At 50.7% G+C, this 27,515-nt stretch overlaps 2 protein-coding genes and 1 long non-coding RNA gene across 5 annotated transcripts; 1 reads left to right on the forward strand and 2 right to left on the reverse strand.

The window, feature by feature from the left end:
* Positions 1 to 611: 611 nt before the first annotated feature.
* On the reverse strand, positions 612 to 10,650 carry MCM5 (minichromosome maintenance complex component 5). 3 transcript variants are annotated; one of them, XM_074871292.1, is made up of 17 exons: positions 10,595 to 10,650; positions 10,168 to 10,350; positions 9,140 to 9,266; positions 8,905 to 9,033; positions 8,278 to 8,450; positions 6,881 to 7,036; positions 6,618 to 6,784; positions 5,835 to 6,006; positions 5,542 to 5,653; positions 4,626 to 4,769; positions 4,258 to 4,323; positions 3,149 to 3,325; positions 2,934 to 3,046; positions 2,545 to 2,673; positions 2,138 to 2,280; positions 1,424 to 1,551; positions 612 to 973 (listed from the first exon to the last, which is right to left on the reverse strand). In XM_074871292.1, exons 2-17 carry the CDS (start codon positions 10,332 to 10,334, stop codon positions 872 to 874), a joined length of 2,205 nt encoding a protein of 734 aa, XP_074727393.1. In that variant the 5' UTR covers positions 10,335 to 10,350; positions 10,595 to 10,650; the 3' UTR covers positions 612 to 871. The 3 variants fall into 3 exon arrangements, 2 of the variants coding, with proteins under 2 accessions (XP_074727393.1, XP_074727392.1); XM_074871291.1 differs by having other exon boundaries at positions 10,566 to 10,626; XR_012629267.1 differs by lacking the exon at positions 2,138 to 2,280 and having other exon boundaries at positions 10,566 to 10,626.
* A 2,373-nt stretch (positions 10,651 to 13,023) lies between these two features.
* On the reverse strand, positions 13,024 to 19,467 carry HMOX1 (heme oxygenase 1). The gene is made up of 5 exons (XM_074871294.1): positions 19,259 to 19,467; positions 18,815 to 18,935; positions 15,964 to 16,455; positions 15,248 to 15,356; positions 13,024 to 13,755 (listed from the first exon to the last, which is right to left on the reverse strand). Exons 1-5 carry the CDS (start codon positions 19,288 to 19,290, stop codon positions 13,619 to 13,621), a joined length of 891 nt encoding a protein of 296 aa, XP_074727395.1. The 5' UTR covers positions 19,291 to 19,467; the 3' UTR covers positions 13,024 to 13,618.
* Positions 13,778 to 19,425, forward strand: LOC141944562 (uncharacterized). The gene is made up of 3 exons (XR_012629268.1): positions 13,778 to 14,020; positions 18,561 to 18,613; positions 19,371 to 19,425. It is a non-coding gene; the product is annotated as an uncharacterized LOC141944562 (long non-coding RNA).
* Positions 19,468 to 27,515: the final 8,048 nt, after the last annotated feature.

Raw genomic sequence — 27,515 nt, forward strand, 5'->3', positions numbered from 1 at the left:
GGTCATGCAGCAAACGCAGGTAGGTGAGTGCCCCCTGCGGCAGAAAGCCCAGGAGAGGCTCCTGGAGAGTGGGACATCCCTCCCCAAGGCTGCCAGCACACAAACAAGGTGTTAGAGGTATGGGGAGGAAAGCACGCAGCTCTTGAACATTGCCCTGCACCCCCATCCTCACTTGGCACTGCTCTACCCTACTGAGACGGGGGGTCTGCTGATGCCTCCAGCAAGGGTTTCATGCAGCCCTTTACACTGCAGGGTAAAGCATTTGCCTACCGCAGCCCTGGGAGATGGGAAGGAGGGATAAGTAAAGAGCAGCTCTGAAGCAGGGAACAGCAGGTCGTTTCCTTCCTGTCAGTGGCAGATAGGTAAGATGGTGGCAGCTTGCACCAACAGGATTTATGCCTTAATAGGTAGATCAACCCCTGAGCAAGAAATTAGTTTCTGCCTTCAGGACTGCTGGTGGTGCCCGTGGGTATGCATCCCGCCTCGAGACCACATGGTGGACACTGGGCAGTGGGTAACACAGGGCGAGGAGGAGGGATGCCTTTCCAAACAAAATCCCACACCTCCTCCAACATCCCCTCTGTCCCTTGAGGCAGTCAGAGACCCTGGGCTACCAATATCAGTTTTTATTTTAATACAAACTAAAAGCTTTTGGAATTCAAAGAAACATTGGTGTGGCACAGGGACGGAGCACCCAAAGGGAACCTGACTGCCCCAAACCCTGGTTGTTCAAGAGGGAGGCTCCAGGCTGTTTGCCTCGCCAAGGAAAAGCTTCTTCCAGGAGCAGGCACTGACCCCACGGGGATCTCTGCCCACATGTGGACAGGTGTCAGGCAGCAGCAGTTCCCTTCCTGCACGTGGGACAGGGAGGTCACTTGATGCGGTAGAGGACTTTGCGTTGCATGCGGTGCTGGATCTCCCCCCGCCGCATCATCAGCTGCAGCACCTTGTAGATGGCGTGTTCTGGGTATTTCTAGACAAGAGGAGAGCAGGAGGAGATGAGCTGGCAAGGAAAAGCTCACCAGAGTCCAGCAGGACCGTGCAATCACCGCTAAAGCCTGGCTGTACCTCTCCAGAGGGAGGGAGCCTGGTGGCACTAGGTGCTGATGCTCCTTTCCCATTTCACTATTTCAGGTCTGACTGCAGTCAGTATAACAAATCAAGCGGTTCTGGTTTCAAGGGTAGGACCCCAAACTACCCGAATAGCCCTAAACCTCAGTGCTTTTGCAGAAAAAGGAGCTCCCACCTCAGTCCCCTTAAACTCCGCAATCACATTGCGCACTACTCCCTACAAGCAATTTCAGAAATAAATATGACCAAAAGGCTCTCCAGCCACCTCTTGGGGAATTGGTTTCACCCCTCAAGCAGCAGTCTGCGGTGCCTGGTTTCACAGCCCAACCCTCCACGGGGGTCCCTGGCCCACCTGCCGCATGAAGTCTTGGATGATACTGTGCTCCGAAACCTGAGAACCAATGGCAAAGCGGCGCTTAAGCTGCTTCTCAATGTGGGACAGCATCTCCTGGTCCTCCTGTGTCGTGAAGCCTTCTGCCCCTGGAGGGAGAGACTGCGTGAGCCCTCTGCGCTTGGCCAGATGTCACTCTCAAAGCCAGAGTGACCGTCTCCTATGTCTCCCATCACACCTGCATATCTCAGACTTTGGGGAACCCATGAGCAAATCCACCAAAGGTTGTGGAGCTTCAAAGACACAGCTGAACATGGACCTGACCGCTGCAGCTTCTTTGAAACCCTTTGTGCTGCATTGCTTCCCAAGGAAACATTGTCTCCACCCCCACAGGGAAGAGCTTAGAGGACAAACAGGTTGGGAAAACACCTCCAGCACTAGACTCTGCCCTTGGGACCACAAGGGGCCAGACCATCCCTCCCTTGCCCCGCATGGGTGGAGACCCTTGGTGTCATTTGTCATTAATCTCCTCATGAGCCACAGCCACGACAGCCTCTTGCTGCCACAGGCACTGCTTTGCCTTTGGTCAGAAAGTAAGTCCAGCACCTGCCCAGGGGGTACATGGTGGCACCCCCTGCCAGCCTGGTCCTGGCAGGGGAGCTTGTCTCTCTTTGTGCTGAGCAGCCAGGCTCAGCATGTCCCTCCTGCCCCCGGCACAGAGCATCTCCCCCTCACCTGACAGACTGCCTGACATGGCCGCGTCAAGTGTGGACACCTGGAAGAGCCGCAAGGCCTCCTCAACATCTGCCTCAGTGGCAAAGGGCTGAAGCTTCATCTTCCCCAGGGATTCGGCAATGCGCACGATGGCCTCCAGCTGCCTGCGGCCAACGGAGATGTTTCCTGCTTTCTATGGTGGCTCGAGGGGTCTTCTCTTTACTCCTGACCCCCAATACCCCCACCTACCCCACTCCAGGCACCTCCTGCCCCTCCCCATGGCACCTCCAGTGTTGCTCTGTTCACAGAGGGCTCTCCCAAACCCCAGCACCCCTCTAACCCCCTTCCTGGGCTACCCCAGATGACTCCCAGGGATGCAACCTCAGGCCCGAGGGTTTCAGTGGGGCGAGGAGTGTGGGGTTGCTCACCGGATGGTGATGGGGATGCTGGAGCGGCGGTCACTCTCCTGCTCATGCTGGCGAGTGCCGCTCCGCATCAGGATGTAGCGGTTCTTCAGCTTCTCCGCTGCCGCTGCCGACAGCCGAGGGCCACACTTCCTGCAAAAGGGGAGAGGAGCTGAAGGCAGTGCTGCCGGGGAGGGTCCCCTGGGCAGGGGGGTCTCTGGGCACCCTTCACTTCCTTGGGCCATGCTCCGGCACCCTTGCAAGCTGCTCTCACTTCCTTTTTTTCAAGACAGGAGTTAAAAAAAGGTCACCCAGATAGAGCACTTGCAAATGTCAGCTGCGCAGCTCACTTACCACCACCACCTCCCACTCTGCAGCCTGGGCACTGCCAAAAAGCCATGCCTTTCACTCACGTCCGACAGAAGGAGATGAACTTCTTCAGCTTGTTCAGGTCAATCTCACCCTCCACGGCCTGGGTCTGCGTCAAGGCGCTCACGTGTAAGGACATCACATGCTTAGCCAGTGTCTAGGAAAGCAGAAGGCAGTCAGGCAGCAGGAACCCCCCTGCCTCCCCCTCCTGAAAAAGGGGCACCATGAGTCCCAGCTACACCCACATGCCCTGACCCACCATGTCTCGCTCCTCGTTGTGCTCATCCTTGACGATGAAGATCATGTCAAATCGGGACAGTATGGTGGGCATAAAATCGATGTTCTCCTCGCCCTTGGTCTCGTCCCAGCGCCCGAAGACAGAGTTGGCAGCTGCTAGCACTGAGCAGCGGGAGTTGAGTGTGGTTGTGATTCCTGCCTGTGGGTGGAAGGAGAAATGGATGGGGTCAAGACCACTTCCATGTCACAGCAGGGCTAGGTGGCTATTAACTCGTAGTGAAAGGTCCAAAGCAGTCTGCAGTACTTGTCCTCAATCACTTGCATTTAAATAAAACTCCTTAAGTAGTACTCAATTGCTCTGTAATGGTTCCACATTGGAGAAGGGTCAGCATAGGAGCTACATGAGGCTGGATCCACATGTCCTTCTGAAGGAGGAGACCAGCTGAGACTTGAGCACTGAGTGACTTCATTTAAAATGTCATGGCAAAGACACACAAGATCCCATCCCAAGTTTGTGAGTTGAGCCAGAAACTGGGTGGCCAGGGCTGAGTCCCCCTGGGCAGCCCCAGGGGCAAAGCGCAGGTTTGCAGGTAGCCGGGCAAAAGTGACCAGCAAGGAAAAGCTGTGGTGGGTGCTCTGTTACCAGGGTGCTCTCTGAAGAGCTAAGGGGTGAGCCAGAGAGACCAGGAGGGAGCAGAGGTGCTACAAAAAAAGGTTGAACAGTAGAAATGAAGAGAATCTCTGATTTAAGAGAAGACCTTGCATCAGGATGTTAGGCAGTTTCTGTAGATCTTATGAGGGGGTGGAGAGCAGTGGGAAGGAAAAAACCAGAAGTGACATCAGGCTGTGACACAGGGACATCAGCAGAACTACTAAATCTAGAGGACCAGAGGTCAGGCAGAGCAGAGGGAGCCCGTTTCAGTCCTGCTGAAGTTCAGGCTGCCTCAGAGAACACAACCCAAAGCCTACAGGCAGGGCTGACCGCTCAGATCTAAGAAACTAGTAACCATCAAAACCACTGCCTAGACTCCAAAATGGACACTCTGGCAAAAGATGCATGACCACTGGGCTCTCAGAATCCCAGCAGCAAGTCAGGCTCCCACCCTGGGGCAACACACACCCGCACCTCACCTTAGCAATGGAGATGGTCTGCTGCTCCATGGCCTCATGAATGGCCACACGGTCATCCTCCCGCATCTTCTCACCAGAGGTGGAAGAAATGAGGCAAGGAGAAAAAAAGTCATCATCAGCCACTGCCAGACCTCAGCTACACACCCACTGATGCTGACCCCTGAGGTAAAACTCTCCAAGGACCTCTGCCCTAGAGGGTAGGACATAATCAGAATTTCCCTGCAGCCCCATCCCCCAACCTTTCCTGAAAGAAAGTGAGGCAACTTCAGGAGAGTTGCCCTTTCTCTTGCAGCTCTGGGCTCTCCCGGGAAAAGCTGGCAGCCTAAGGGCTCTCCTCCTTGCTCCTATGCAGTCAGCCCTACAGGTACCTTGTCAAACTCATCGATGCACACCACTCCCCCGTCTGCCAGCACCATGGCTCCTCCCTCCATGAAGAAACTCCTGGAGGAAGGGTCGCGGATCACTGAGGCTGTCAAGCCAGCAGCACTGCTGCCTTTCCCGGAGGTGTACACCTAGCAGCATGTGGGACAAGGAAGGGGACAGCATGTCAGCCACCGCAGGACCCAGGAGCCCACCACTCCAGGGGGAGGACAAAGCACACCCAGACATCACAAAATCCAGAGCTGCTGGAGGCAACACAAGGACCTCCAGGAAAACTACTCAGCACATGCCCAAAGCAGACCTGCTGGGTACAGAGCAAGACTATTGCCTAGTCCCAGGCCTCGGACTAAGCAGCTGTGATGCACCAGAGGGCTTGCAGACACACAAATACAAGTATTAAGTACAGAACAGGGAATGATTCATTGTTTGGTAGACTGCTGCAATAGCTGTTTTCCCCCCAAGGGAACAACGCAGTCAGAGGCTGAATTTAATAGAGACTACAAGAAAACACAGCTGAAAATATAATTTCATGCCTGGGCTCAGCCTGGAGGTCCGTGTCTGAGATGCAGTCAACTTCATTTGTCATGACCAGACAGCCTCTCTGCTGATCAAGTCTCAACAATAAACAACAGCACCAGTCACATCTTTGGACATCCACAAATAGCCTGGCTTATATCATAATGAAAGGCATTACCTGCTTCCCCTTCCCTCCCTTGTCCCCTGTCTTACACCCCATTTCTTCCAGGCTAGCACCAGAAACGGCAGTTCGCATCTCTACCAGCCAGTCTAGCTGTGGATGCACGGGCAGGTATCTGCTGTGACCACAGTCTGGTCTTCGGTGCTATGCAAGGAGCAGAAGGAAGAAATAAGCTGCGCTACAAGCAGACACCTCAAACCACCTACCCCAATGGGCGAACACTTCTCAACAAACTTCAGCAGCTGGGATTTGGCTGTGCCGGGGTCACCCAGCATCAGTAAGTTGATGTCTCCTCTGCGGGTCAGCCCATCTGGGAGCCTGGAGTGACAGGGTGGGAAGAAGAGAGGGAGGAGAGAGGATGAGCCTTTATTTTGATAATCAAGCATTGTTGATGAGGGGCAGACAGCTGGCAGCACTGCCAGAAGACTGTACGAGGGCTCTGTGCCATGAATGACACCCCTGCCACCACTCACTCTCCACCAGGCTGACTTTTCCCCACCTCTTGCGAGACCCTCCAAATAAGAGGCAAGCAATGGCCTTCTTGATGTCGGTGCTGCCATAGATGGAGGGTGCAATGCTCTTGGCAATGGTCTCGTAGATGTTGGGCATGGCAGCAAGACGACGAAGTTCCTCTTCTTCTTGAGGAGTCACTGAGCCAGCAAAGCTGTGTCCTGTACAGGGATGAGGAGAATGACTCAACAGCGAACAAATGTGTTTTAAAGTAAATGACACTACTACCCCAACACCCACTACCACCAAAATCCCTTCTTGAAGATCATGCCACGTGCCACTAGGTGGGAAGGGTGGAGAGGGCATTTGCTATCCCAGTGAGGCAGTCTGTGTCCTTAAGACGCTGGTAGGAAAAAACAATGATCTTGGGGCAAAGCAGCTCTGGAGGAACTAGAGAGAGAATTACAGTCAGGACCATGTCTTAAATACATAGCTCAATTTTAACCATCGACTTCAGCCCAGATCCTCAGGGATGGCTTAATAGATTTCCACTAAGATTAATAAGATAAAAGCACTTAAATACCCTGGAGGACTCAGGCTGAAGCCTCCTCATTTGATATCACTGAGAAAAAGTCATAAAGGACATGACTATAGAGCATTCAGGGCAAGTTAGACTCCTGGACTGGCTTGAACCTTCTGCTATATAAGCAGCAGAGAACTCAGACTGTGATTTCATACAGTCCTTCCTGAAGGATGAAACTGTTCAGGAAGGGGACTCTCCCAACAGCAGGCTACCAACACAGACCAGATGGGCACCAAAAGCAGCCCTCACCTGAGCCCTCCACATCCACCTGGATGCCCACCACGCGGATGTAAGCGCTTCGGATGCCAATGCCCACATTGTCACGGCTTCTGTTCTTGCTCTGGGCAGATTTCTTGATGGAGTAGATGCCCATGACAGTGACTCTGTTCCCTGGGACAACTTTGTCACACAGGTACCTGCAAGGAGGAAGGGGAAAGCAGAGGATGGTAGTGGGGGAAAGGATGCCACCAACAACACCCAGCAGGGTCAGGGTGGGGAGACAGTACTGGTACCTGTCGCAGTACAGCTGCAAGTGCCGGGGCATCTCCCCATGCGGCACAGCATCTGGAGACTCCTGCAGCTTCAGGACCTGGAAGTCCACACACTTGCACTTATCTGGCATGATGAAATAGGGATCCAGCGAGCACTTTGGGCGGCCGGCTTGTTCTCTGTACAGAGATCAACCAGGGAAGGCTGCTGGCACTCAAGAGCCACCCCTGGGAGTCCCCCTGTAGAGGGGATAGCAGTGACAGAGCCCAGAGCAGCCACCCCTCCGAGCAGTGCCGAGCAGGTGAGAAGGGCAGTCACACAGCACTGAACCAAGGCTCACCAGGCCACCCATCTTGTCTTCAACAGCTGCCAAAAGCAGGCATGATAACAAGCCTAAGACAGGGTGATACTTGTCTGAGTACTGTCCCTGCCTCCCCCCTCTCCCCTGCTAGCTAAAACTGGGGAGAAAGGCAATTCATTAATTACACAGAAGGTAACAGTATAGACTCAGCAATACGGCAGGGCATTTTTTGTTATAACATTGTGCACAAAGCAAATGTTAAGTGGTTTCTGGTGAGAAAACAATTAGCAATGTCACAAGGCTGCCATCAACCTCCCACTCTCTCGAGATGTATCTGCCTTGCTAGGCTACAAGCCCTCCAAGACAAGGAGCACCTCTATGTCCTGCTGCTGTCTCAGTACATCACTACTGATGCCTGACTCCATGCAGGGCTTTCGGGAGGATAACACAAGAGTGCAGATGCACTTGTGTGGTCAAGGATCAATGCAAGGTGCTGTACAGACCACATGCAAGAATGATCCCTATCCCAAAGTCCTCTCAAGCCGCATTAGAGATAAGGCACAGTAAATAAATATTGCCAGGCATGAGCAAACACAACCCACCAGGATTGGTCGGCGTGAGAGCTGCAGCACAGTGGCAGCCTAATACTTACAGTTCGCATGGGCATCAAGAGCTGTAAAGCAGGATTTGAAGGTTAGTAGCAAAGCATCCCTACAGAACCTACCGCAAAACTGACCCCTGGGGAGAGGGAACGTGGAAACAAGATAGGAAGTTAGGACAGCAACTTAACACAGCACTATGGGGAGAGCTGAAGGCAGGAATGAACAGATAAGAAGAACCCCCTGGACATGGCCGCTCAGCACTGCTTGTAGCACTGTCACGCAGCATCCAGACTAGTGTGACCACAGATGGATGGAGCTAAAGCCTGCCAGCCACTGGTGCACACAGGCACAAGGGCAACAGGAAGGGAGGAGGCAGGGAGCAGTGCAGATGCTTCTGCCTTGTGCAACAGGGAGCTGACTATGCAGCACGCATGGGACAGAAGGGGAGCAGGAGGAGGGGACACAGCCTTTTTTTCCCCACCAGCCTGCAACATGCATCCCCTCTATCAGTCCTTACGTGTTACATTTCCTGGGGAGAGCATAACCCTCCAGGCCTGGGCGCACCGCAATGTTGCTGATGGTGTTGCGGCAGCTGCGGCACTGGATGGATATTCTGGTGGCTTTGGCTCTCACTGGGGTTGCTGCAATTACAATCCCAGGGATCTTCACAAGGTGGGACATCTGGTCAGACTGAAAGGGAAAAGATGAAGAGAAGGTGAGAAAGTCATCACTGGAGGATGGACAGGAAACTAAAGAAGAAATACAGTTCTTTCTTAGCTCCACTTCCCACATTCATGGGACTAAGGTACCACAACAAAAAAAAGCCTGCACAATGTCACTCTTTTGCTCTACAGTAGTAGAGGAATGTTGCATGATGTAGCCATTCTGATTTCAAAGTAATAAAGAAAAGGACAAAACACTCCATGCAGAACATCACTAACAGCAATAACATACCCACAGCAGAAATCAGCCATAACAGTCCTTTACAGTCAGATTTAAGTTGTAGAGTATCCCTGCCTGTAAATTAGTGTACAATGCATGTCCTGAACTATGTGGTAAAGTACCAAAAGCTTCCCTGCAATCACACCCATACAGAAGCAAGCCCTGCTACTCGCTGCTCAGCACGACAGCTGATTCACCTCACCTTCAGGCTGCGGATGTTGGCTGCGTTGGCATCCGATACCAACATCACCTGGATGTCTTGGAGAGTTTCCTCCCCTGAAGGACGAGGACGAGTGACCTCATCTGCGACTTCTTTTGCTGCTTCTTCCAACTACAAAGGGAAGAACTAGGCTATTATGGATATATTGCAGTATATCCTCAAGGTCACTCTCATGATGTGACAATGTTTCCAGGTTGCCAACCTCCTCCATCCTTACCAGCTGCAGGTGCTCCGCTGGTTGTTTGTACAGATAGTCAGCAAGATCTTCATCAAAGCTGGCCAAGTCTTCCATCTCCACCTCCACCCAGTACTGACTCAGGTTATAGTGCCGTTTCAGCTCATCCCTAGAAGACAGTAAGCGGTAAAGGATGGCGTAGCAGAAAGCACCAGTCACCCATAGGGACCTTATGACAAGCAGAAAGCAGAGAAGGCAGGTTCTGCAGGGAGTCCTTGGTTTGGAAAGCAAATGGGGAAAATCAAGAGAGTGCCAAGAGAAACGTAGGGGGACCTAGGCAAATCTTTCATCCAAAACCACTTTGAAATGTGATATAAGACCAGGGACACCAGTGCTTACAGTAACAATGTAAAGCATAGCACTAATTGTTTACTAGAGTTACATGACTAGATAGGCAATTAGAAAACTTCTCACATGATAACACCTATTATACCCAAAACATGATTTAAAAAAAGGAAGTAATAGCATAGGAGGCAACATTCTCCTTAAAAAGGCCAGGGTGCATAAAAGTCAGAGATGAAAGGTGAAAGATTGTCCCAGACCTTGCATGATACATGTCCATGTTCTGTCACATTTGTGTCTCCAAACTGCACAGGCAAAAGGATGGCCAAGAGACCTTCAGCCTCAGAAGGCACACATGGACAGTGCTGCACTGATTTTAATGAATACAAGACAAAACTCCAGACCAGAAAGCCCTAGAACTTGAAGACAGACATTGAATTTCAGAACTAGGTACAAGCTTGGCAGTGTGGATCCCTCTATTGCTACCTCTGCTGCTGGCTGGCTGCCTAAACATTTGAGAGAACACCAGACCTCAGTTTTTCTACACAGTTAAATGAGAACAACATTTTTATACTGACAAAGAGCTCTTTACAGTCTATGGGAAGAGAAAAGCTGACATTGCTATTGTACGTCCGGGGTACACGTAGCAGGAGGGAGATTAACAACAGATTGGATGTGCAAAGAGGAGCAGGTAAGGCACAGACAGAGAAAAGGGGTCACAGCAGCACCTGTATTTGAAGGTGAAGCCTGTCCGGTCCGTGCCCACCCGGTACTGCCGCAGAAACTCCTTGAACCGCGTCTGCAGCTGCGACTTCCGAATCTGCCCCTCGTCCACCGACGCATCGCCCCCAAAGCTGTCGCTGTAGTAAATGCCGGGGTCATCGAAGCCGGACATGGCGACTGCTGCTCCCCTGCAGGGGCGAGAGCGCACGGTCAGCCCCAGCAACCTCCTCCTCCGCACCAAACGCCCCACGGGATCCTGCCCCCCCCCCCCCCCCCCGCCCCCTGCTGCACTGCACCCCACGCACTCGCGCAGCCCCCGTCGTCCTCTCCCACCCCAGTGCCCCATGTGATCCTCCACCCCAAATACCCCACTCGCGACCCCCCATCCGGCCCCGCTCCGCACCTCGCTGCCCGCAAGAAGCCACCACCAACTTTTTCGCGGCAAAAACGGCGCGCGGCGGAACCCGAACTGCAGCACGGGGCGCGCGCCGCCGCCACCGCGCGCTCCGATTGGCCCGGCCGCCGCGCGCCGCCGCGGGTTGGGCCCCGACCGCCCTCCCGCCCCGCCCCAAGAGGAAGCGCGCGGCACCGCCTCTGCCGCCGATTGGCCGGGGCTCTTCACCCCCTGCCGGCCGGACGCACTTTGGCGCGAAATCTGGGAGAGAAGAGCGGGGGGAGGCGAAATGGCGGTCGGGCGAGACCATTGTGGCGGTGCGCGGAGGGGAGTGCGCGAGGGTGAAACCATTGCGGGCGGGGGAGAGCGTTAGTTGCGGGTGGAAACGTGGCCGTCACAGGTCGGCGGCGAGGTGGAGACGTTAATTACCGAGAATAAAGGAAATTACAGCTGTAGTCTCCTTGGAGACAGCTGGAGCCTGTGGGGTTTGGTGGGGTGTTTGGGCCTAAGCGATGTGTCCCTGTGAGCAGGAGGGGCCTGGGCTTTGGCCTGGTCTGGGTGCAGTGCAGCAGGCCCACAGCCATGGATGGCAGGACAGAGGAGAAACCTGCAGGACGTGGTGGGACATACTGGGGGGAAGTGGTGGGCAGGGAGGTCTGGCGGGGGCCCCACAGGGATGACAGCAGGAAGCCTGATGGCCTGCAAACAAGCTGCTGCTGCTTCAGGATATGTGTTCTCTGAGGTACTTTTCTGCTGACTAGTAGTGAATTTTGGGGGAAGGCTGTCAGGTTATTGGGTAAGAATTTTGGCCCTTCAGAAATACGGTAGTGCACATCCTAAATGAAAACAAAGCTGGGAAGCGTAGTGCGTTGCAAGGGAGGTTTTAACTGTAGCAGGTGGGAAAGAAACCAACTCATGTTGCGGAGAAACCAGATATAAAGATCATAGTCTTCACCTCTGAAGACTTGTTTGGGCTCACACCCAGTGAGCAATAGCACAATGGCTGAGATACTTAAAACACCATACTTCTGCCATGAGCATGGAGGGGATGATGTCAGTCTGAATCCAGATTCCCTAACTTTGAGGTCACAGTTATAATCTCTTCAAGCAGTGGAGAGGGGTTAAGTGTGGTAGAGTGCATTTTTGAGCTCATGGGCATTTATTTGCATGTTTGGGATGTTTAGTTATTCAGTGTGGCTGAATGAACATAATGATTTAGTTGGGGTGGGTTAGAGGGACTGAATAGGTAGAACTTAATATAAACTTGAATGAATAAGTTCTTGTATTTGAATAGCTGTCAAGCTTCATATCCCTGCTTTTCAAACATCTGACTATCTTCTTTAAAAATTAACTGGTTTTGCTACCAGGGGTTGGCAAATGGGTCCAAATAGAGAAGTAGTAAAGGGGATTTTGGAAGAGATACAGAGTGGATAAGAGCCTAAGAATAATGACAGCCCCTCTTTCCCGCTGCTTATTCTCAGCAGGACCTACCTTCTGGTTCTTGCTTTTTGAGCAGGTTCAGTGCTGGTCATTAAAACAGATCAGTAGGAAAGTGGGTCTTTGGGATTAAGGTCACAGCCAGAACAGGCAGCGTCATGGAGATGGGTTGATCACAGAGGCTTTCTGATAGAGAGGAAAGGACTCTGAGGTGAGAGATAACAGCCTTGTTGGTACCTGCTGTGCCATACCTGAACTGCAGCCTCTCCTGCAGTGACTCTTGTGTTAGAAGACCCTCCAAAGCACATAGGACCTATGGCCATAACAGTGGCTGGCCACAAAGCCAGACCTCCATGTCTGCCTCAGCAAAAGAGGAGGAAAGCAAGCTATGTGCATGGGCTGCTCCAGCAGTGCCGTGTGTTTGGAGCGTCTTTAGCAATGCCATGTGTGTGCCGAGTCCTGGGAGTAAACTGGGTTGGTTTGTTACCTATGTGAGTTGCATATGCATATGTAGTTGCATACTTGATGTCTCCCATTTAGCTGCCTTGTAGGATCAAAACCCAGTGTGCATTTCATTTCCGGGTGGTGAAAACATACTTGCTTTTCTGATTCGTGCTGAAGGTTTCACAAAGGCAGGCTGGTACTAGAGCCCTTAGCTGGTAGTGGTAAGGGAAGGCTGTCCTGGTTTTGACCGGGTAAGGGTGCTGTCACCTTTTGCTTTTATTAGAATAGCAATGAGCTTTTATGTATGGCTTCCACCCCTTAAAAATACTTCGTACACTCACAGAATTTTGTGCCATTTCTAGAAATAGAGACCAGCGTGTAGGAGCTGAAGAAACCTGCCCCAGCTTGTAACAAGTTATTGTTAGCACTGAGTGGGAACAGAGTCTGGCTCTGATGATAGCTCCCACTTTTGTCTATTGTCATGTCTGTGGAGGCAGCAGCTCCAAAAGACATAAAACTGAGAGGAAGAAAGAGACCTCCTTTCTCCCCAGGTAAGGCTTTAATAATAGGAAACACCAGGCCTGAAGACTGTACATTGAAGTTTATTATGTGTATAAATTATATAACCATACAAGAGAATGACACTGTATCTTCAACAACCATCTTCTGCTTTTTAAAAAACAAAAATGATTTGAAAAAGAATTAACAAAGACCTACTAGTGTCATATAAAACAGTCTATAACCCACAGGAGCCATATGGCTCCATGGAGAAAGTGATCACAGTATTATCTAGCAGTATAAAAACATTGAGCAAACAGAGCTCCGGGGAGCTTCATATTTCTGAGGAGAGACAGATGTCAAAGCTGCATTTCTGATCCTGTAGGATTTCTGCAGGCACTCTGTAAAGCAACGACAATTCTTGGCCAGTGTTTTTAGCCTTTTCTACTCTTAGTTTCTGGTGATAAAGTTAATCTCTGAGAAGAGCTCACACCAAGCACAGGAGAGACTTTGCCTGAACCCCCTTACAGCACTCTGATTTCTGGGGAGAAAAGTCTCCTAATGTTAGTGGCAGAGCCAAGATCACAGTACCAGTCGGGGGGAGTTTCTCTCACAAGGAATGGGGAAGGTGGATTAGTTCAGGGTGAGGGAAGGCACGAAGAGAAAGTGAAGGTCCTGCTCTTTCACATGACAAATAGGCCCACAGCAACTGTCATGGCTAGGAAGCTGAGCGCCAGGATCCACCGCACCAGGGGAGTGATAGGCATCATGTCTGTGTGTCTCCTGTTTATCCTCTCGTTTTCTTTCCCATGTGCTGGACCTAGATCAAATAGGGAGGAAAAAAAAAAAAAAGAGACAGGTGAGAGGAGGTTGAGGCAAAGAAGCTGCCGCTATGCCATGCTTGCTCTTCCCAGTGCCGGAGCAGACCCTGCCGGAGTTGTCAAGGGGGAGAAGGAGGAAGCCCAGAGCCCAATTGGGCTGGGGGAAACAGCAGCAGCTGGTTCTGCTCTCCTGGGGTAGGTGAAGAAGGGAAGCAGCAGACTTGACCTGGGAATCACAAAGGCTCACAACCCCTTTGCCTGTAGGTGAATACCAGCCTCTAACTTTGTCTCCTTACAGGCTTAGAAATGCACTGCCCAGCTCCATCAGACCCCTGATGTGTGCAGGAGACAGCCAAATACTTAAGCCACAATTCTAAAGGTCTCCTTTTTCTCATTGATTCAACTGGTTAGGCATCTAATGACCTTAAACAGGTAGTCTTCAGCACTCCAGACAAATAAATTTCCCAGTACAACTTCAGGATGGGATTCCTCATCCAGCACCAAACTTTTCTGAAAAACCTACTTTCATGAATGTATTGGGAAAGGTGCAGCAAAGTTTCACAGAGAACTTTTACTGCCTTTGCAGAGAAGTTGCTTTAAGCTTCATTGCTAGAAATGTGCAAGGCAAGGTTTACTTTTCATTCTTTGCCATGGGAAAACTGGTTTTTCAGTATGCACTGAAAAATCTCCATTTTAGTTTCAGAATAGTAGGTCATAAGGGCTTTTTATTTGAATCACATGTTATCAAGGAAACCACTCTCCTCTGTAAACATCTGAGCCTGCTCCTCACTCAGTCACAAACTTGACTCTGTGAAAAGGGATTGCTCTGTTTGCAGCTGCTGCTTGGGCTTTGCCTAGTTCAGGATCAGTGCTGGCCAGTAATGGAGTTTCTTCAGTTTTGCAAAACTGATGGGCAGCCCCGCTTCCCAGCTGGTTACATTTCACCATCTAGAACAATGCTCACTATAAACCCAGCACACTTTCGGGAGAGTTTTCAGTAAATACTTCTGGAAGGCAGGAAAATGACCAGAGGGAGATTTAGTCTGAAAGGACAGGCCGTTGGATAGGGCTGTGTGTCTGGAAGAACCTTCTGTCAGCATCACAGCACCACAGCTGATCTGCTGGGCCCAAAATTGTGGCCTTTGCTTCTGTGAACTAAAGGCCAGTTTTCCCTGTGGTTGAAACTCATGTGGCAAATGAAACTTACACTTCTTAAAACCTAAGAGGAGGAGAGGGGAGTCTCTTCTTGTAAAGCTCCCTCATTGACACTATTTCTGGAGAGCCCACGTGTCATCCTTGCTCTTTCATGTCTGGAGGAAGCTCTGTACACACCAGTGCCTCTCCTTGCACTGCCTGATGATGGTTGGAGAAGAGACAGGGCAAGCACCTCATGTCCATTTCTCAGTGGCTTTTACAAACAAGAACAGAGGAAGGGAGGAGAACAAAACCTCAAGGGACAATGTTAAACACCTGCCCTTAGAAGTATCTTACCATGCTCATATGATTTATTAATGTTTCTTGTGCGAAGCTCTGCCTTCAGCTGCACAGGGTGACCATTCTCCTGTCCCTTAGACACCAACTCCTGCAGCGCCTCAAACACCTGAGAAGAGGGAACACTGTCTTATTATGTGGCCTCCTCTTCTTTCACTGGACCCCCTGCCCCAGGCATGTTAACAGCTAGAGGAAGACACAAGCATTCAGTTAAAGTCTCCTGGCACATTTTGCACAGAACATAATTTGCCTGTGGGGTCAAGAGCATGTCTTTCAAACTCCTTGTTCACTTTTCAGGTTCTCCCTGAAGCTTCCAGCTCAGGAGGAGGCTATTGCCCATCTTCTGACGGGAAGGAAAGCAAGGTACACATGCATCTAGTCAGCATCCACAGAGGACCTGTGGAGCTGTACTACAGAGATAGGACAGATAGGTGGTGATCCTCACTCCTGGTATAAGGTCTCATTCATATCTGAATACTAGCACACGGAAGAGTCTGAATTTAAACCCTAGGGGAGGGAGAAGAGCTTTTCAGAGACCAGCCTTTTAATAGGCTTCCAGGTCGGACAAGCGTAGCCACCTAACTCTGACTAGCTTGTCCTAATCCACAACTTCCCATAGCCTCCACAGCAGAAATACCGGCTTTGCCTTTCCTGTGTAGCTATTATCTGGTTTCAGAGAGGGTGTGGGCAGGCAGGGCTGGCTGGCTGTTACTCACCTGTATATTTAGCAGGAATGCTTTCTTGGCCTCCTCCAAGACTCTTTTCTTAGTGGCAAGATCCATCTCAAGGGCATTCATGCGGGAGCGATAGAGCTGCTTAAACTTGGTGGCGTTGGAGACTCCATCGAAGGTGAAGAAAGCCAACCCTTCTCCAGTGCTGGGCAGCTGGAGGGCCTTTTGGGCAATTTTCTTCAGCACCTGCCCCCCAGACAGGTCTCCCAAATATCGTGTGTAGGCATGGGCCACCAGGAGCTCTGGCTGGCTCTTGCCTACGTAGTGGAGCCTCTCAACATATTTTTGAGTAGCCTGAGGACATGCGATCTCTTCCTTCCAGTTCCTGCCATAGAAGTACTCCAAGTCTTGCTCCAGGGCAGCTTTCCGGTGCAGCTCCGCCGGAAAATACACAGGGGCATAAACTGGGTTGTCCTTGTTACGTTCACTCTCTTCCTCCAGAGCAGAATAGATGAAGTACAAGGATGCAGCAACCAGCTGAAAGAGAAGGAAGAGGATGAGCTACAGGTGCATCTGTCTGTTCTTCAGGTTTTGGGGAGAAATCCTGCTATCAGAAAAAGTTACTCATGGGCACACCCAGTATGAGTCATGCACATCTGTGATGTTACAGCTTTCCCATACAGAAAACAGAGTTTCAGGGTGCAGTGAGACACCGTTTAGCCCTTCCCCTTCTGCTTGAGGCAGCATCAGGTAAGACCTAAGCCCTTTCCAGCAGATATTGCTCTTACCTGCCCTTAAAAGCTGCTGCCTTCACCTTCAAGTTAAAGGTCTTGCAGTTTGATGTAACGGAAAATGGAGCCCTATTGAATCATGCCTGGTATATTCTCATTCCCTCAGTCAACAGGGTATTCCCAAAGTTATATTTTCTGGTGCATTGTTCAAATCTGAATGCTTCAAGATGTGGTTTGCCTTTGTGGGGCCTTGTGAGAGAATGACACACCCTGTTTATTTTTCATGATATTCATCCTGTTGGCATCCCACCATCCTGGCAACTGAGGCAGCACTGCTCTCCTCACTCAGACTTGCAAGTGGAGTTGCCTCCTTGGTTGCCCCAAGGAGACAAGATAAAAGGGGGCTCCCTCTGAAAGACGCCTTTGTGAAGGAGCGCTGTGAGGCTGTGTGTTCTCCTCTCTATTTTGAAACCATTGTTATTGTTTTTCCCAGCTTACACGATACTTTCTTCTATCTGCCAACTTTTCCACGTGGTGTAAGACAATCTAACTGTGTTCTTTCCTTCTGCGGGCATTCTGTTCTCAGAGGCTGTATTCATATTTACACCTACACCACCCCTTCCTTACACTGGAACCCCTTATCAACAGCAAAGGGTAAAACATGAAGGTATTGCAGTACAGGTGAGTCAGGTTTGGGGAGGGGGGATTATGCTGATGACAGAAGAGAAAGCAGTTTACTCTCCCACAAAACAATCAGTTTGGCAGTAAAAGAATTACTGTTTCAACTTTTCCCCACTGTGCCAGCAAATAGACCTTTGATAAGCACACAAGCAGTGGCTTCGTTGTGGAAACAAATATTCAGATTCTGGAGTCACGTGTCAGAGCAGTATATAGGTTTGCCGAGAGATTAAACAAAAATAGAGGTTTTTAACCAGAACCTGTTATCAAGCTTACTGGAAAAGAAACAAAATATGGGAACATTGCCTAACAACTTAAGAAAATATAACTTGACTGGTTGTTTCAGAGGCAGGTAGTGGTTTAATGGGAAACATGACTTCTGAAAACTGTCGTGACTTCTTAAAACCCGCGTCACATCTCTCTCCCCCTGACAGTATGTTAATATCTTTGAAGAAACTGAGCTGTATTCCTGAAGGCCTGACTTTCTGTGTTATTGCCAGCCTGTCTCAAAGTTCACTGCCTAATCAATACCCCACTTCTCAGCACCTGAGACTAAATTTATGCTTGACTAAGTACCCTGAATGCAACCTGTCAGAAATAAGTAGTCTTTTTCCTACTCTTGTGTATTTATTTGCCAAGGAGAAATTCAACAACAAAATAATTAAACCACAGGTTGAATCACTAGCTGTTATTTGCAAGACCATGTGTCACATCCTATAGCCTCCCAGGAATTTCTGGCCCAGGTGTGTGCTTTGTTTTTGTTCATGCTTTGTTATGTGGCTCAGATCCCAGGAATCACTTATCTAGCCAGGTTAGGTGCAGACTAGTAGCTGCAAATGTTTCTTTTTTATCTTAAGAAAAGAAACAGGCTCCTGCCTGTTAGCGGCTGACATGGCTTGCTCAAATTCAGTCTGCCTTTTAGTTATTATTGTTCACAATCTCAGCTCTGGTATAACCCAAGTGACAACTGAAACACTGCAAAGTTCAGTGCCAGAGATAATCCCACATCCTCACTTCCTCACCATTCCATCATTATTTCTAGCTGTAGCTGCTAAGAGTGTTGTAAATTTAGTGTTCTCCCTCTTTTTGACATTTCAGCCACTCAGGTATCTGCACATAGTCGTATCTCCATTAACTATCACTGCCAATAATTAACATGCAGGCATTTATGAAAAAAGAGGAAAGCAACTGCATTAATCTCATCAACTTCTTCATCTTTTTATCCTGTGTCAGTTTGGCTGCCCATCCTGATATGCAGAGTCCTGCCCGACCTGCAAGAGGAGCTGGTAAGCTCTTAGGGTGCCAGAGTTTGATGAAGAGCATGTTTTGCACAGGAAATGCTGATACCAGACAGCTGTAATGCAAATAACCTCCTTCCTTGTGCCATCCCCATCCTCCCTCCTTTAGTCCCTGCACAGCCTGTCTGATCTAACAGTGTATTTCCTGCCAAGGAAATCCCATCCCCAAGCAATGGTGCTACAAAGTACCTTAAACTCGTGGAGTGACACCTGCCCCTTCTGGAAATTCATCATGAATGGTGTGTTCTCTGCCTGCTCATGCACCTCCTTCGTAGCTTCCTTCATCAGTTCTGACAGGTCCTTGGACATGCTGGGAAAGAGCAGCAGAACAGATGTCAGTGCTGTTGCTCTCCTCTGGCAAAATGGATCTTAGCTCTCTAGAAAAAAAAGGGGAGCCTGGGATGGCAGGAAAAGGGGCAAAGCATTCCCGAGAGCCATGGGTGGGAACTGGGGAGCACCAGCACCCCAACGCTGTCCTGAGCGAGGAAGACTGCCAGATTCCATCTAGAGGCGAAAGCAGGAGCATGCCGTTCCCTGCAGAGCAGAAACAGGAACAGCATGCTTGAAAGCAGGGGGAGAAACACAACACTCTTCTGGCAAAAAGTTTCCCTCTCATTCCTGTCCCACTCTCACCTCTCAGAGCTGTGTGTCTTGGACGGTTGCATGTTTCTCCACGTCGTTTCACTCCTCCCCTTCCTTGTTGGTTTTTGTTGCTTGTGCTTCCCTCCTTCCTTTCTGCGCCCAGGACAGTGAAGCTCGGAGCTGGGCAGCCTGGCTCCTGCATCCTGCTTTATACCGCCAGGCCACGTGAACAGCCGAACCGCTGACCTCAGTGTGAGCACAAACTTCTTGCAACGCAACTGCACTTCCCTTTCCAGCGTGGCAGTCACCCTTGGCTTGCCTGCAGCCCCGAGGGACCAGAAGGAAGTCACCTGATGTGTCTTGATAACTAAGCACAAATGAGAGGATGTCCAGCAACTTCTCTTCAAGAGTGCCTGGCTCCGTAACCTGCTCAGCGCAGTGCCCATAGCAGGCAGAGCCCCGGTGCTGCAAGGGGTGCTCATTGTTCTGTGAACGGTGGGGTTGGGCAAGGAGGGGTGGGTTTACAGGTCTAGTGCCGGGGGCAGGGTGGGCAGCCTCCTCTCCCTACACCCCAGCCTGTGTCCCGGCTGCACCCTGCCTGGGGAGCTAATACAGCCCCCACCCCCATCTGCTCTAGCACGACTCAGATGTAAACATCTTATTTCCCACAACTGTGCACATCTTCAGAGAGTCTTTCAGGCAATGAGGTACTTGTGGGCCACAGGATGGGGAGCTCAGCACTACAGATTAGGAGCATACACCCTTCATGGCAGGGAGTACAGCCAGGGACCCTGGGCTGTGTACCAGTCATGGGCACCCAGGGTAATCTGGGTGCTGTGGCACATAGATGCACCAGCACTGGTCTCCAAACGCTGGAACTGCCCTTGCACAGTGCTGGGCACTGGGGACTAAACCCTGTCTCTTTGCATTGAGCCAGCACAGGTGTGCCTGCATTGAAGCACAGAGAAATCATTTCCACACTCCCTTGTGCATGGAAAAATTACTGATTGTGTGGCAACTGGCCTCTACTGTTAGCACAGCTGTGTGCAGGGCAATTCAGGAGAATAGCACTCCATCTCCTAGATGCCGAGAAAGCTGGGAAGCTTGTGGGCTGAAAAGATGTGATACAAGACTTGGGGGAAACTGAGGAAGTCTGCAGAGATTTTCAAAGGCAAATAATTTATCTGATTTGGGAAAGGAGAGTTGGACAATGTGCTTCTGCCAGTAGCTGGCTGCTCTGCTGTTATAGCTGGTGAAGTGGTCAATGAGGCAGCGAACCGATAAAGCAGGCCCTTCTCTTCCAACTGTAGCTGTGCTGGAAGCAGAGCTAGCCAGGATGGACGATGCATCAGTCAGCTGTGCTTTGGCAAAAGGACACATTTTGTGCTCAACCCAAAGAGCAGAGCACTTAAAGCCACCATTCCCCCGCTGCTGTGGGGGTGAGAAAGCCCTGTGCTGCAGTCGTGTGCAGGGAGGTAGGTAGGGAGGCAGTGCCTGGGGAGGAGGGGGGAGGACTGTGGCATCTTCTGTCTGTCTGTCCCCTCTAGTGAGTCCACTCTGGGGCTTTGCTGATGGGTGCTGCCGTCCAAGCTGCGTGCCTCACATGTCTTCCTGTCACTGCACCCATACCTGGCCACAGCTGGGTTTGGTGCTGTAGGTTAAAAAGCCGTCCTGACAGAAATATGTTTCTGTGCTTGTTTTTCAACTTGGGAAGACATCTGGCCTGCGGTGCAGTGCTCAGGAAGGATTACTCAGCGATTCTGCCCTGACTCAGCCCAGACTTTTCCTGTCTTGCCTTTGTCTTTTAAAGCAACAGTGCCTGTTAGCAAAAGCTGTCATGTTCCACTCTTACCCCATGCCATTGCAGATAACTTGCAGCTGCCTTGCTTGTTTTTCTGTAAGGCAAAATAAATGTAGCAGGATGTCTGAGTCTTTGAATCAAGTGTGACAAAGCCCCAAACATCCCCTGAGAGAGGGCTGTGGTGCGGAGTCAATGAGAGCATAGGGCTGCATGGCCAGTCCCTCCTGAAAACATTTTGCCCCAGGGATGGCCCCGAAATGAGCATTTCTCTCTGGCATCGCTCCTTAAATCTCACATTTTCTGTCCTTTTCAGTGAGTCCTATTCTGACACAGGAAGCTGGAGCACAGACTGAACCTGTAGTACTGGTGGAGGGATGTAGGAACTATATGAGAATATGAAAATGAATAATATTATTCATTGTATGAAATAATATGAAAAAAATCCAACACTCAAGCCCTGCCCCTCCTTTCACCTTAGTTCTGCAGCTCTGCTAATGCATCCACTTCCTCCCCAAGGACTTTCTGGTTGCTTTCAGGTCAGTGCTTTTGTCCCCTGCCTGCCTGGCTTCTTCCAAGAGGCTGCATGCTTGGAGGCACTATAAAGGATGTATCCAAGAGGTCCTCCTCCTTCCTTTTCATCCAGGGTTGTGGTAGATGTGGATGTGAGACTGCACGTAAGAGAGAGAGGGTGTCTAGTCATGTCATGGCCATTCCAGGTAGGATACTTCTTCCCAGGAAGAAGTCCTGGCTCATAACCACACTGCCCCAGGACACGGAGCCAATATACCTCCTTCTGGATCTTGGGCCTTTACCTTCTCCTGGGCTGGTGACAGGAGATAAGGTCCCTACTGCAGCTCACCTCTGCTGTGAGCTTTTCCATAGGTGCAAGCAAGCAAGCTGTGCCCCATAACTGATTTATGCTGTCTCAAGCAGATCTGGGTTACTTGGGATGCAGCAGCTGTGAGACTGCCCAGCTCTCCAGAAAGGTCCAAATGCCCTGCAGCAAGATGGAACGAGAACTGAAAGTGGGAAGTGGGTGTCATCATTTTTGCAGTTACTGGCCTGGGGCATTTCTGGCCCCATTCAGTGCTCTGCAGTGAGGACTTGTATTGCTTCTGCTGGGCTGTTGCTATGTGGTGCGGGGATGCTAATGACATTGAGTGTGCCAGTGTGCTGGCAGAGGTCTGTGAAGGACCATCTCTTCCCAGAAGAGAACTTGGGAAGGCGACACTTGAGAGTGATGCATGGGGAAGGAGGTGTGTGCTTTTAGCAGAAGGAACAAACTGGCCCCCAGAGCAACTCATTCTGGGCATAGTGGGCCACTGGAAAGCTGAGGCCAGCCTGCATGCAGATCACTAGGAGATTTTTCTTGGACCTCATTGAAGTGTCAGACCTGTAGTCTCCACTGTGCCTGCCAGAAGTCCTGTCATCTCCTACTCTTCCAGTGAGCAGTGGCTGGGTGGTGCCAGAGCTACTTGCTGTGAGGGTGATGTGCATGGGCACCAGTGAAACTGCCCAGGAGATTGCTAGCAAGGATGAATCAAGTAGCCTCAGGCAAGATATTTGCAAAAGTTCCTGCTGGGCTTAAAAGCCTCAGTCTGCACAGCCTAGCCCCTGAGAAAATGCTTCATTAAGAGATGGTGTAGATGACTGGTTAACAACAATGGAAAGTTATCGAGGGGTCAGTGTTTTCATCAGGGATATGGAAGTCGGGGTTTTTCTCTTTATACACTTAATAGCCTGTTCTGACAACAGATTTATGGTCAGAAATGTCTAGTTACACTGGCAGTCATGGAGTGCCAAGTCAGCACTCCTGAACTGTTCCACGCTGGGCTCCAGCAGGCAGCTCCCAGCGCCTCAGCTTGGCTTGTCTTGTTGGGGAAGGCATCACCCAATGAAAACTAGCATTTGTTGGCTCAGAGGGGTTAATGGGTTCTCTGGGATCGTGACACAGCAAAACACAGCCTCCTGATTTGTACCCAGAAAGCTGACTCAGTGACCAGGACTTGCTGTGTAATGACAGGGGAAAAAAAATAAAAAAGAAGTTGCAATAACCACTTAAAATGACTCACTGAAGAAGGGAGTTAGTGCTGGAGTACTCAGGGGTACTCTGTGGGTTAATCTGTGTTTACCAAAGGGAGATTGCCCAGCCCAGCCCGGCCCTGGCAGAACTGACTGTGCTCGCTGAAGTCAGCATTGAACACTCCAAGTCTAGATCAACGATACAGGTGGAAAAGGGGGAGGTCAGGAGTGCAATGCACTGGAAATCCCCATGCGGAGTGCAGGCCCTGCAGCTGTCCTCCGGCCTGGCACTGTTGGTGCCTTTGGGAGGGTCCTCTAGATGGACATGGCTGTGCTAGGCAAACCCCCCACACTAGAACCCCAGAGACTGACGTGGTGGGAGATGAAGGTGCAGGCAGATTTCTTAAACATAAATGAACCAGCATGACAAAAATAGGACATGCAGATTACAGTATGTATTTTGATAGATGTATGCATATATGCGTGCTGTGACGCATGGGTGTCTCCAGTACATGGCTACAAGCAAGGAGAGAGCTCTGGGCTGGCTGGAACAGAACAAGGAGGAGGAGGGAGAACAGAGCAAACACCTTGCAAGGCATGTGCCCGCTTTGTGACCAGAGACCCAGGGTCAGGCAGCGACCTAAGTGTGAAGGAGGTCTTCAGGTTACGGGTACACTGGGCTGAAATTTTGAAGAAGGATGCATAAAGCCCACTATGCTCCTTAGAGTCTTGGTGTTGGTGGGGATCAACCGTGTGCCCTGCTGGGGATTTTCTTTGGGAGCAAAATGAAGGTGTGGAAGGGAGTAGGGCAGAGTTAGCAAACAAAAATCGCATTTGTGTAAATGTTTCAGTCCGTGCTGCCTCCTTTGTTTCAGTGCTACAACTGTGTAAAACAAAGTGTGCCCTGACTGCAAAACAGGTCAAACTCTGAAAATCTGTATTTGAAAGTCACACATATGCAGCAAGGAGGACCTTGTGCCACAGGTCACACCCCTTTCCCAGAAGAGGGGAGGAGATGGAGCTGGAAACCAAGTTTTACAAACAGTGAGACTCAGACACCTCCGCGCAAGTTTTCCAAACCACCCCTGTGTGGTTCCCTGCCCCTGGGGTATGGGAGATGAGTCCTCCTCCTGCGCGGGGCTGTGCAGCCAATGGGCTGTGGGCAGCTGGGGCTGTTTCTGGAGATTTCTCTGATTGTCCCGAGAAGCTGGACCAGGGCCAAGAGCAGCAGCTGCAATCTCAGGGCGGTGAGCAGGAAACCATCCAGTAATAAACAGCCTCACGTGGACCCTGCTCCACCGTGACTCAGCAAAAGAGCCCCTCCGCCACAGCCTGAAACCTTTACTCAGCAATATGGGGCGGCCGGCTTGACCTTGACTCAGCAGGATGCCCATGCTGGGGAAAGGGTGAGTCAGCATTAGCAGGAGGCAGGCTGCGAGATTTTAGGGCTCACACAAGAGTGGGAAGTCCTAGGGGGACATGCGGCATCACTGGCAGCTGCAAAAATCCCCCCCTCCAGCTGTGCTTCCCAGCCCTCTGCAGATGCACTGGGTGGGCTGGGAAAGGTGGGAAAAGCTGGTGTCCCAGGTTGGGAAAGTTGCACACCTCTCTGACCCAGGGACACAGAGGACCCTGTGGCCATCTGTCCTGGGACCGGGACAGTCCCTGCTCCTTTTGGGGGGAATCGAGGCATGGGAACACTGCTCTCTGGGGCGCTGCATGGGCACCGGGCTCCACCTGTGCTGGTGGAAAACACCAAACCCAGGAGATCTGGGTTTCCCATGGGGTGTGGGAATGAGTTTATTTTAGAGGCTGGCATGTGGAGCATGCCAAATTTAAGTGGCTTACCCAGGGCCACACAGGGTGTCTGTGCCATAGCCTGTGTTCCCCCCTTACCCCTCCCTTTTTCTTCACTCATTACCAAAGATCGCTCCAGGACAGGCAGGCAAGAATGTATTTACCCCACCGAGCTGCTGTCTGTTTTGAAGGGGTGACAGCTACAGGCTAACAAGAAGAAATAAGCCAAAGAAGGGTTAGCAAGGTCAGATACTTCTTCAGAACCCTTCATTTAGGGGCAGAGTGGGCTCAGCATTGGAGAACCCTGTGCACCACGGTCCTTATGGACTGCAGCTGCTAGTGTAAAAGAGCAAGAACATCCCCCTTTTTGGGAAGGCCTTCCCTGGCATCCCAGGCACTGGGGAGCTGGGGCTGTCGGCTCTGTGTGGCAAAGACCCCCTTTCCATGCTCAGTGCTAGCACAGCAGGACCTCGGGGCTGTGGCTGCGGGTCTTAAGCTAAATACTCATTAACAAGAGCATCTGGGCAACATGGGATTTGAATTGGAGTGTTCAGCTGCCAGGTGTGGTCTGGCAGAGGCAAGAGGGACTAAAGGTGCTTGGAATGGGGTAAGCCACCCTCTTGTCGCTCTGCTGATTGATGGTGATTGATGGTGTGACTCGCTGCACAAAACATGTTGCTGTCTGGAGGCAGCAGGGACAGGCAGAGGGGCACTGCTGGCAGCACCCATACCCTTGCTTTTTTTCTTTTTTCTTTTTTTTTTTTTCCTATTTGGACTGAAATTGTGCAAAGGCACTCAGAGAAATTGGCACCGATTATCTCCCACTGAGACTGGTCTGGTATTTAAGGCCTTTTATTTTGGTCAAGGAGCTAAAAATACCACTGAAGTGCCTCACAGCAATTTTTCTAAACACAGATTTTCCTGCTGCTCTATGCTGTTGAAAGAACCTCCCCTAAAGCTGCATGAAAGCCGTGTCCTTGCCTCACCCCACTATCAAATTCACCTTGTGCCTGATCCATGCTTTCTGCTGAGATTGGCCAGGAAAACACAGCGCCTGGAGACTGGCACATTCTGCTTTTCTGTGCCAGGAGGGAATTACTGATCCCCCCTGAGAAAAGCCCTGCTGCAGAGCCTGTCTCCCCAGGGGTCTCCTCACCAGGGTTGAGCCCCCAGCCTTGCTGTTACAGAGTGAAACACCCCTGTGCGCCCTGGCCAGAGGGTCTTGGTAAGGACCAAGGTCCAGCCCCACAGAAACGCTGTTGGATGCAGTGCTGCAGCAAACTTCTCCTGCTCATGTGGAGCGATCCTGTCACCCCTCACCCATCTCTATCCTTCTGACCACTGGTGACCCTGCTGGGAAGGGGAAGTGAATCTGCCCACTTGTGCAGTCCAAGCCCGCTGCAGTTCCTGTGTACCTTCACACAGAGAAGATTTTGCAAGGATGATGGCAGATAGGGAAGAGGAAGCTTCTGCTTGTGAGCCTGCGCTCCTGAGTCCCCATTCCCTTGCTCAGGTTTCACCAGTTACTGACTGTTGCATTTAAAGTAGCGAATTAATTTGGTGAGAGATGAATCCCCTTGCGTTCTAGCCAGTCCTCAGAGGTTAGAGGGGCTAGGGACAGCTAGACTTATCTCTTCATAGGTATGCCAATTATGGCCGTAACTATAGGCCTGACACCAGATGCACGAACAGCCTGTATGCTGTAGGTCCGGTTGCATTCAAGAGAAGCAGTCAGGTTCACGAATAGTACGGTTTATTTTATGCAACATCTACAGATTCTTTGAGATTGCCTATGATAAATGCACAAACTGCAGCCTGGCTATATAGCACTACACACAAAACCCTGATTGCAATCACACACACTTAATTCCCGGGTAATCACTCGGTGTAGCCAAGGGCCCAAATCTTACCAAAAGGCGTCCCTTCTGGGGCGGGGGAGGAGCACAAACCCATTGATCTGTCCCTCCGATTTGGTATTGGATTATTGTCACTCCGAGTTAGATACAAACTCGGGGTACTATTTATCTAAGTATGTATGTGTCAGTGGGTGGAACTGTGGTCAAGTCATTGTTTCTTGAGTAACGACAGCACATTCCTTGGTGCAAGGTATGCACTGTTTTTGTGGGAAAAGAGGAAGAGTGAGAGACAAGGTCCGCAGAGTACTGCAAAACAGTCCTTGAGAGAAGGGGAAGAGCAGGAGATAAATCTGCATAGTCATGTCAAATGTTCCTTGAGAAGAGTGGAAGAATGGGACTGTATGGCCTCCACCTCATTTTGCATTCCTCCTTGGTGCCATGGCAACACAAATCACTGGATCTCCATCCTGTCCTGTGTTTGTTCTGGGCACCATGTGTTAAGGAAATGTGTGTTTTGCAGATTTTTCGCTGTTTTGCTTTTCCCACACTTCCAACACTGACACAAAGCAACAAGGACGCTTGTACACTCAACATCCGGAGGAGCTGCCAGGTGCTGTGCAGGATGCTCTGGGTGCCCTAAAAGCCAGGGGAGAGCAGGCAAGTCAACGAAAGAGAAATCTCAGGGATACCAACCACCTTGGCATCACCCTGATGCAAGAAGTCACCTCTGTCTGTGTGGTTTGTGAAATATCTTCAGGAGAAACAGAAAAAAAACCAGACTGGCTGCTAGTACAACTCCTTGTGTTGCACCAGTGACTACTGGCCGCCTCCA

This window comes from Strix uralensis, chromosome 5 (genome assembly GCF_047716275.1).
Source record: "Strix uralensis isolate ZFMK-TIS-50842 chromosome 5, bStrUra1, whole genome shotgun sequence".
NCBI classification, from domain to species: domain Eukaryota; kingdom Metazoa; phylum Chordata; class Aves; order Strigiformes; family Strigidae; genus Strix; species Strix uralensis.

Coding starts and splice junctions, on each gene's coding strand:
- MCM5 (XM_074871292.1), bottom strand. CDS start 10,334: ATGTCCGGCTTCGATGACCCCGGCATTTACTACAGCGACAGCTTTGGG. Junction 5,654..5,834: donor TTTGGAGGGTCTCGCAAGAG/GTGGGGAAAAGT, acceptor CTGTCACTCCAG/GCTCCCAGATGGGCTGACCC. Junction 2,674..2,933: donor TTCATCTCCTTCTGTCGGAC/GTGAGTGAAAGG, acceptor CCCCTTTTGCAG/GAAGTGTGGCCCTCGGCTGT.
- HMOX1 (XM_074871294.1), bottom strand. CDS start 19,290: ATGCAACCGTCCAAGACACACAGCTCTGAGAG. Junction 18,936..19,258: donor AAGACACACAGCTCTGAGAG/GTGAGAGTGGGA, acceptor GCTCTTTCCCAG/CATGTCCAAGGACCTGTCAG. Junction 15,357..15,963: donor CATTCCTGCTAAATATACAG/GTGAGTAACAGC, acceptor CCCTCTTCTCAG/GTGTTTGAGGCGCTGCAGGA.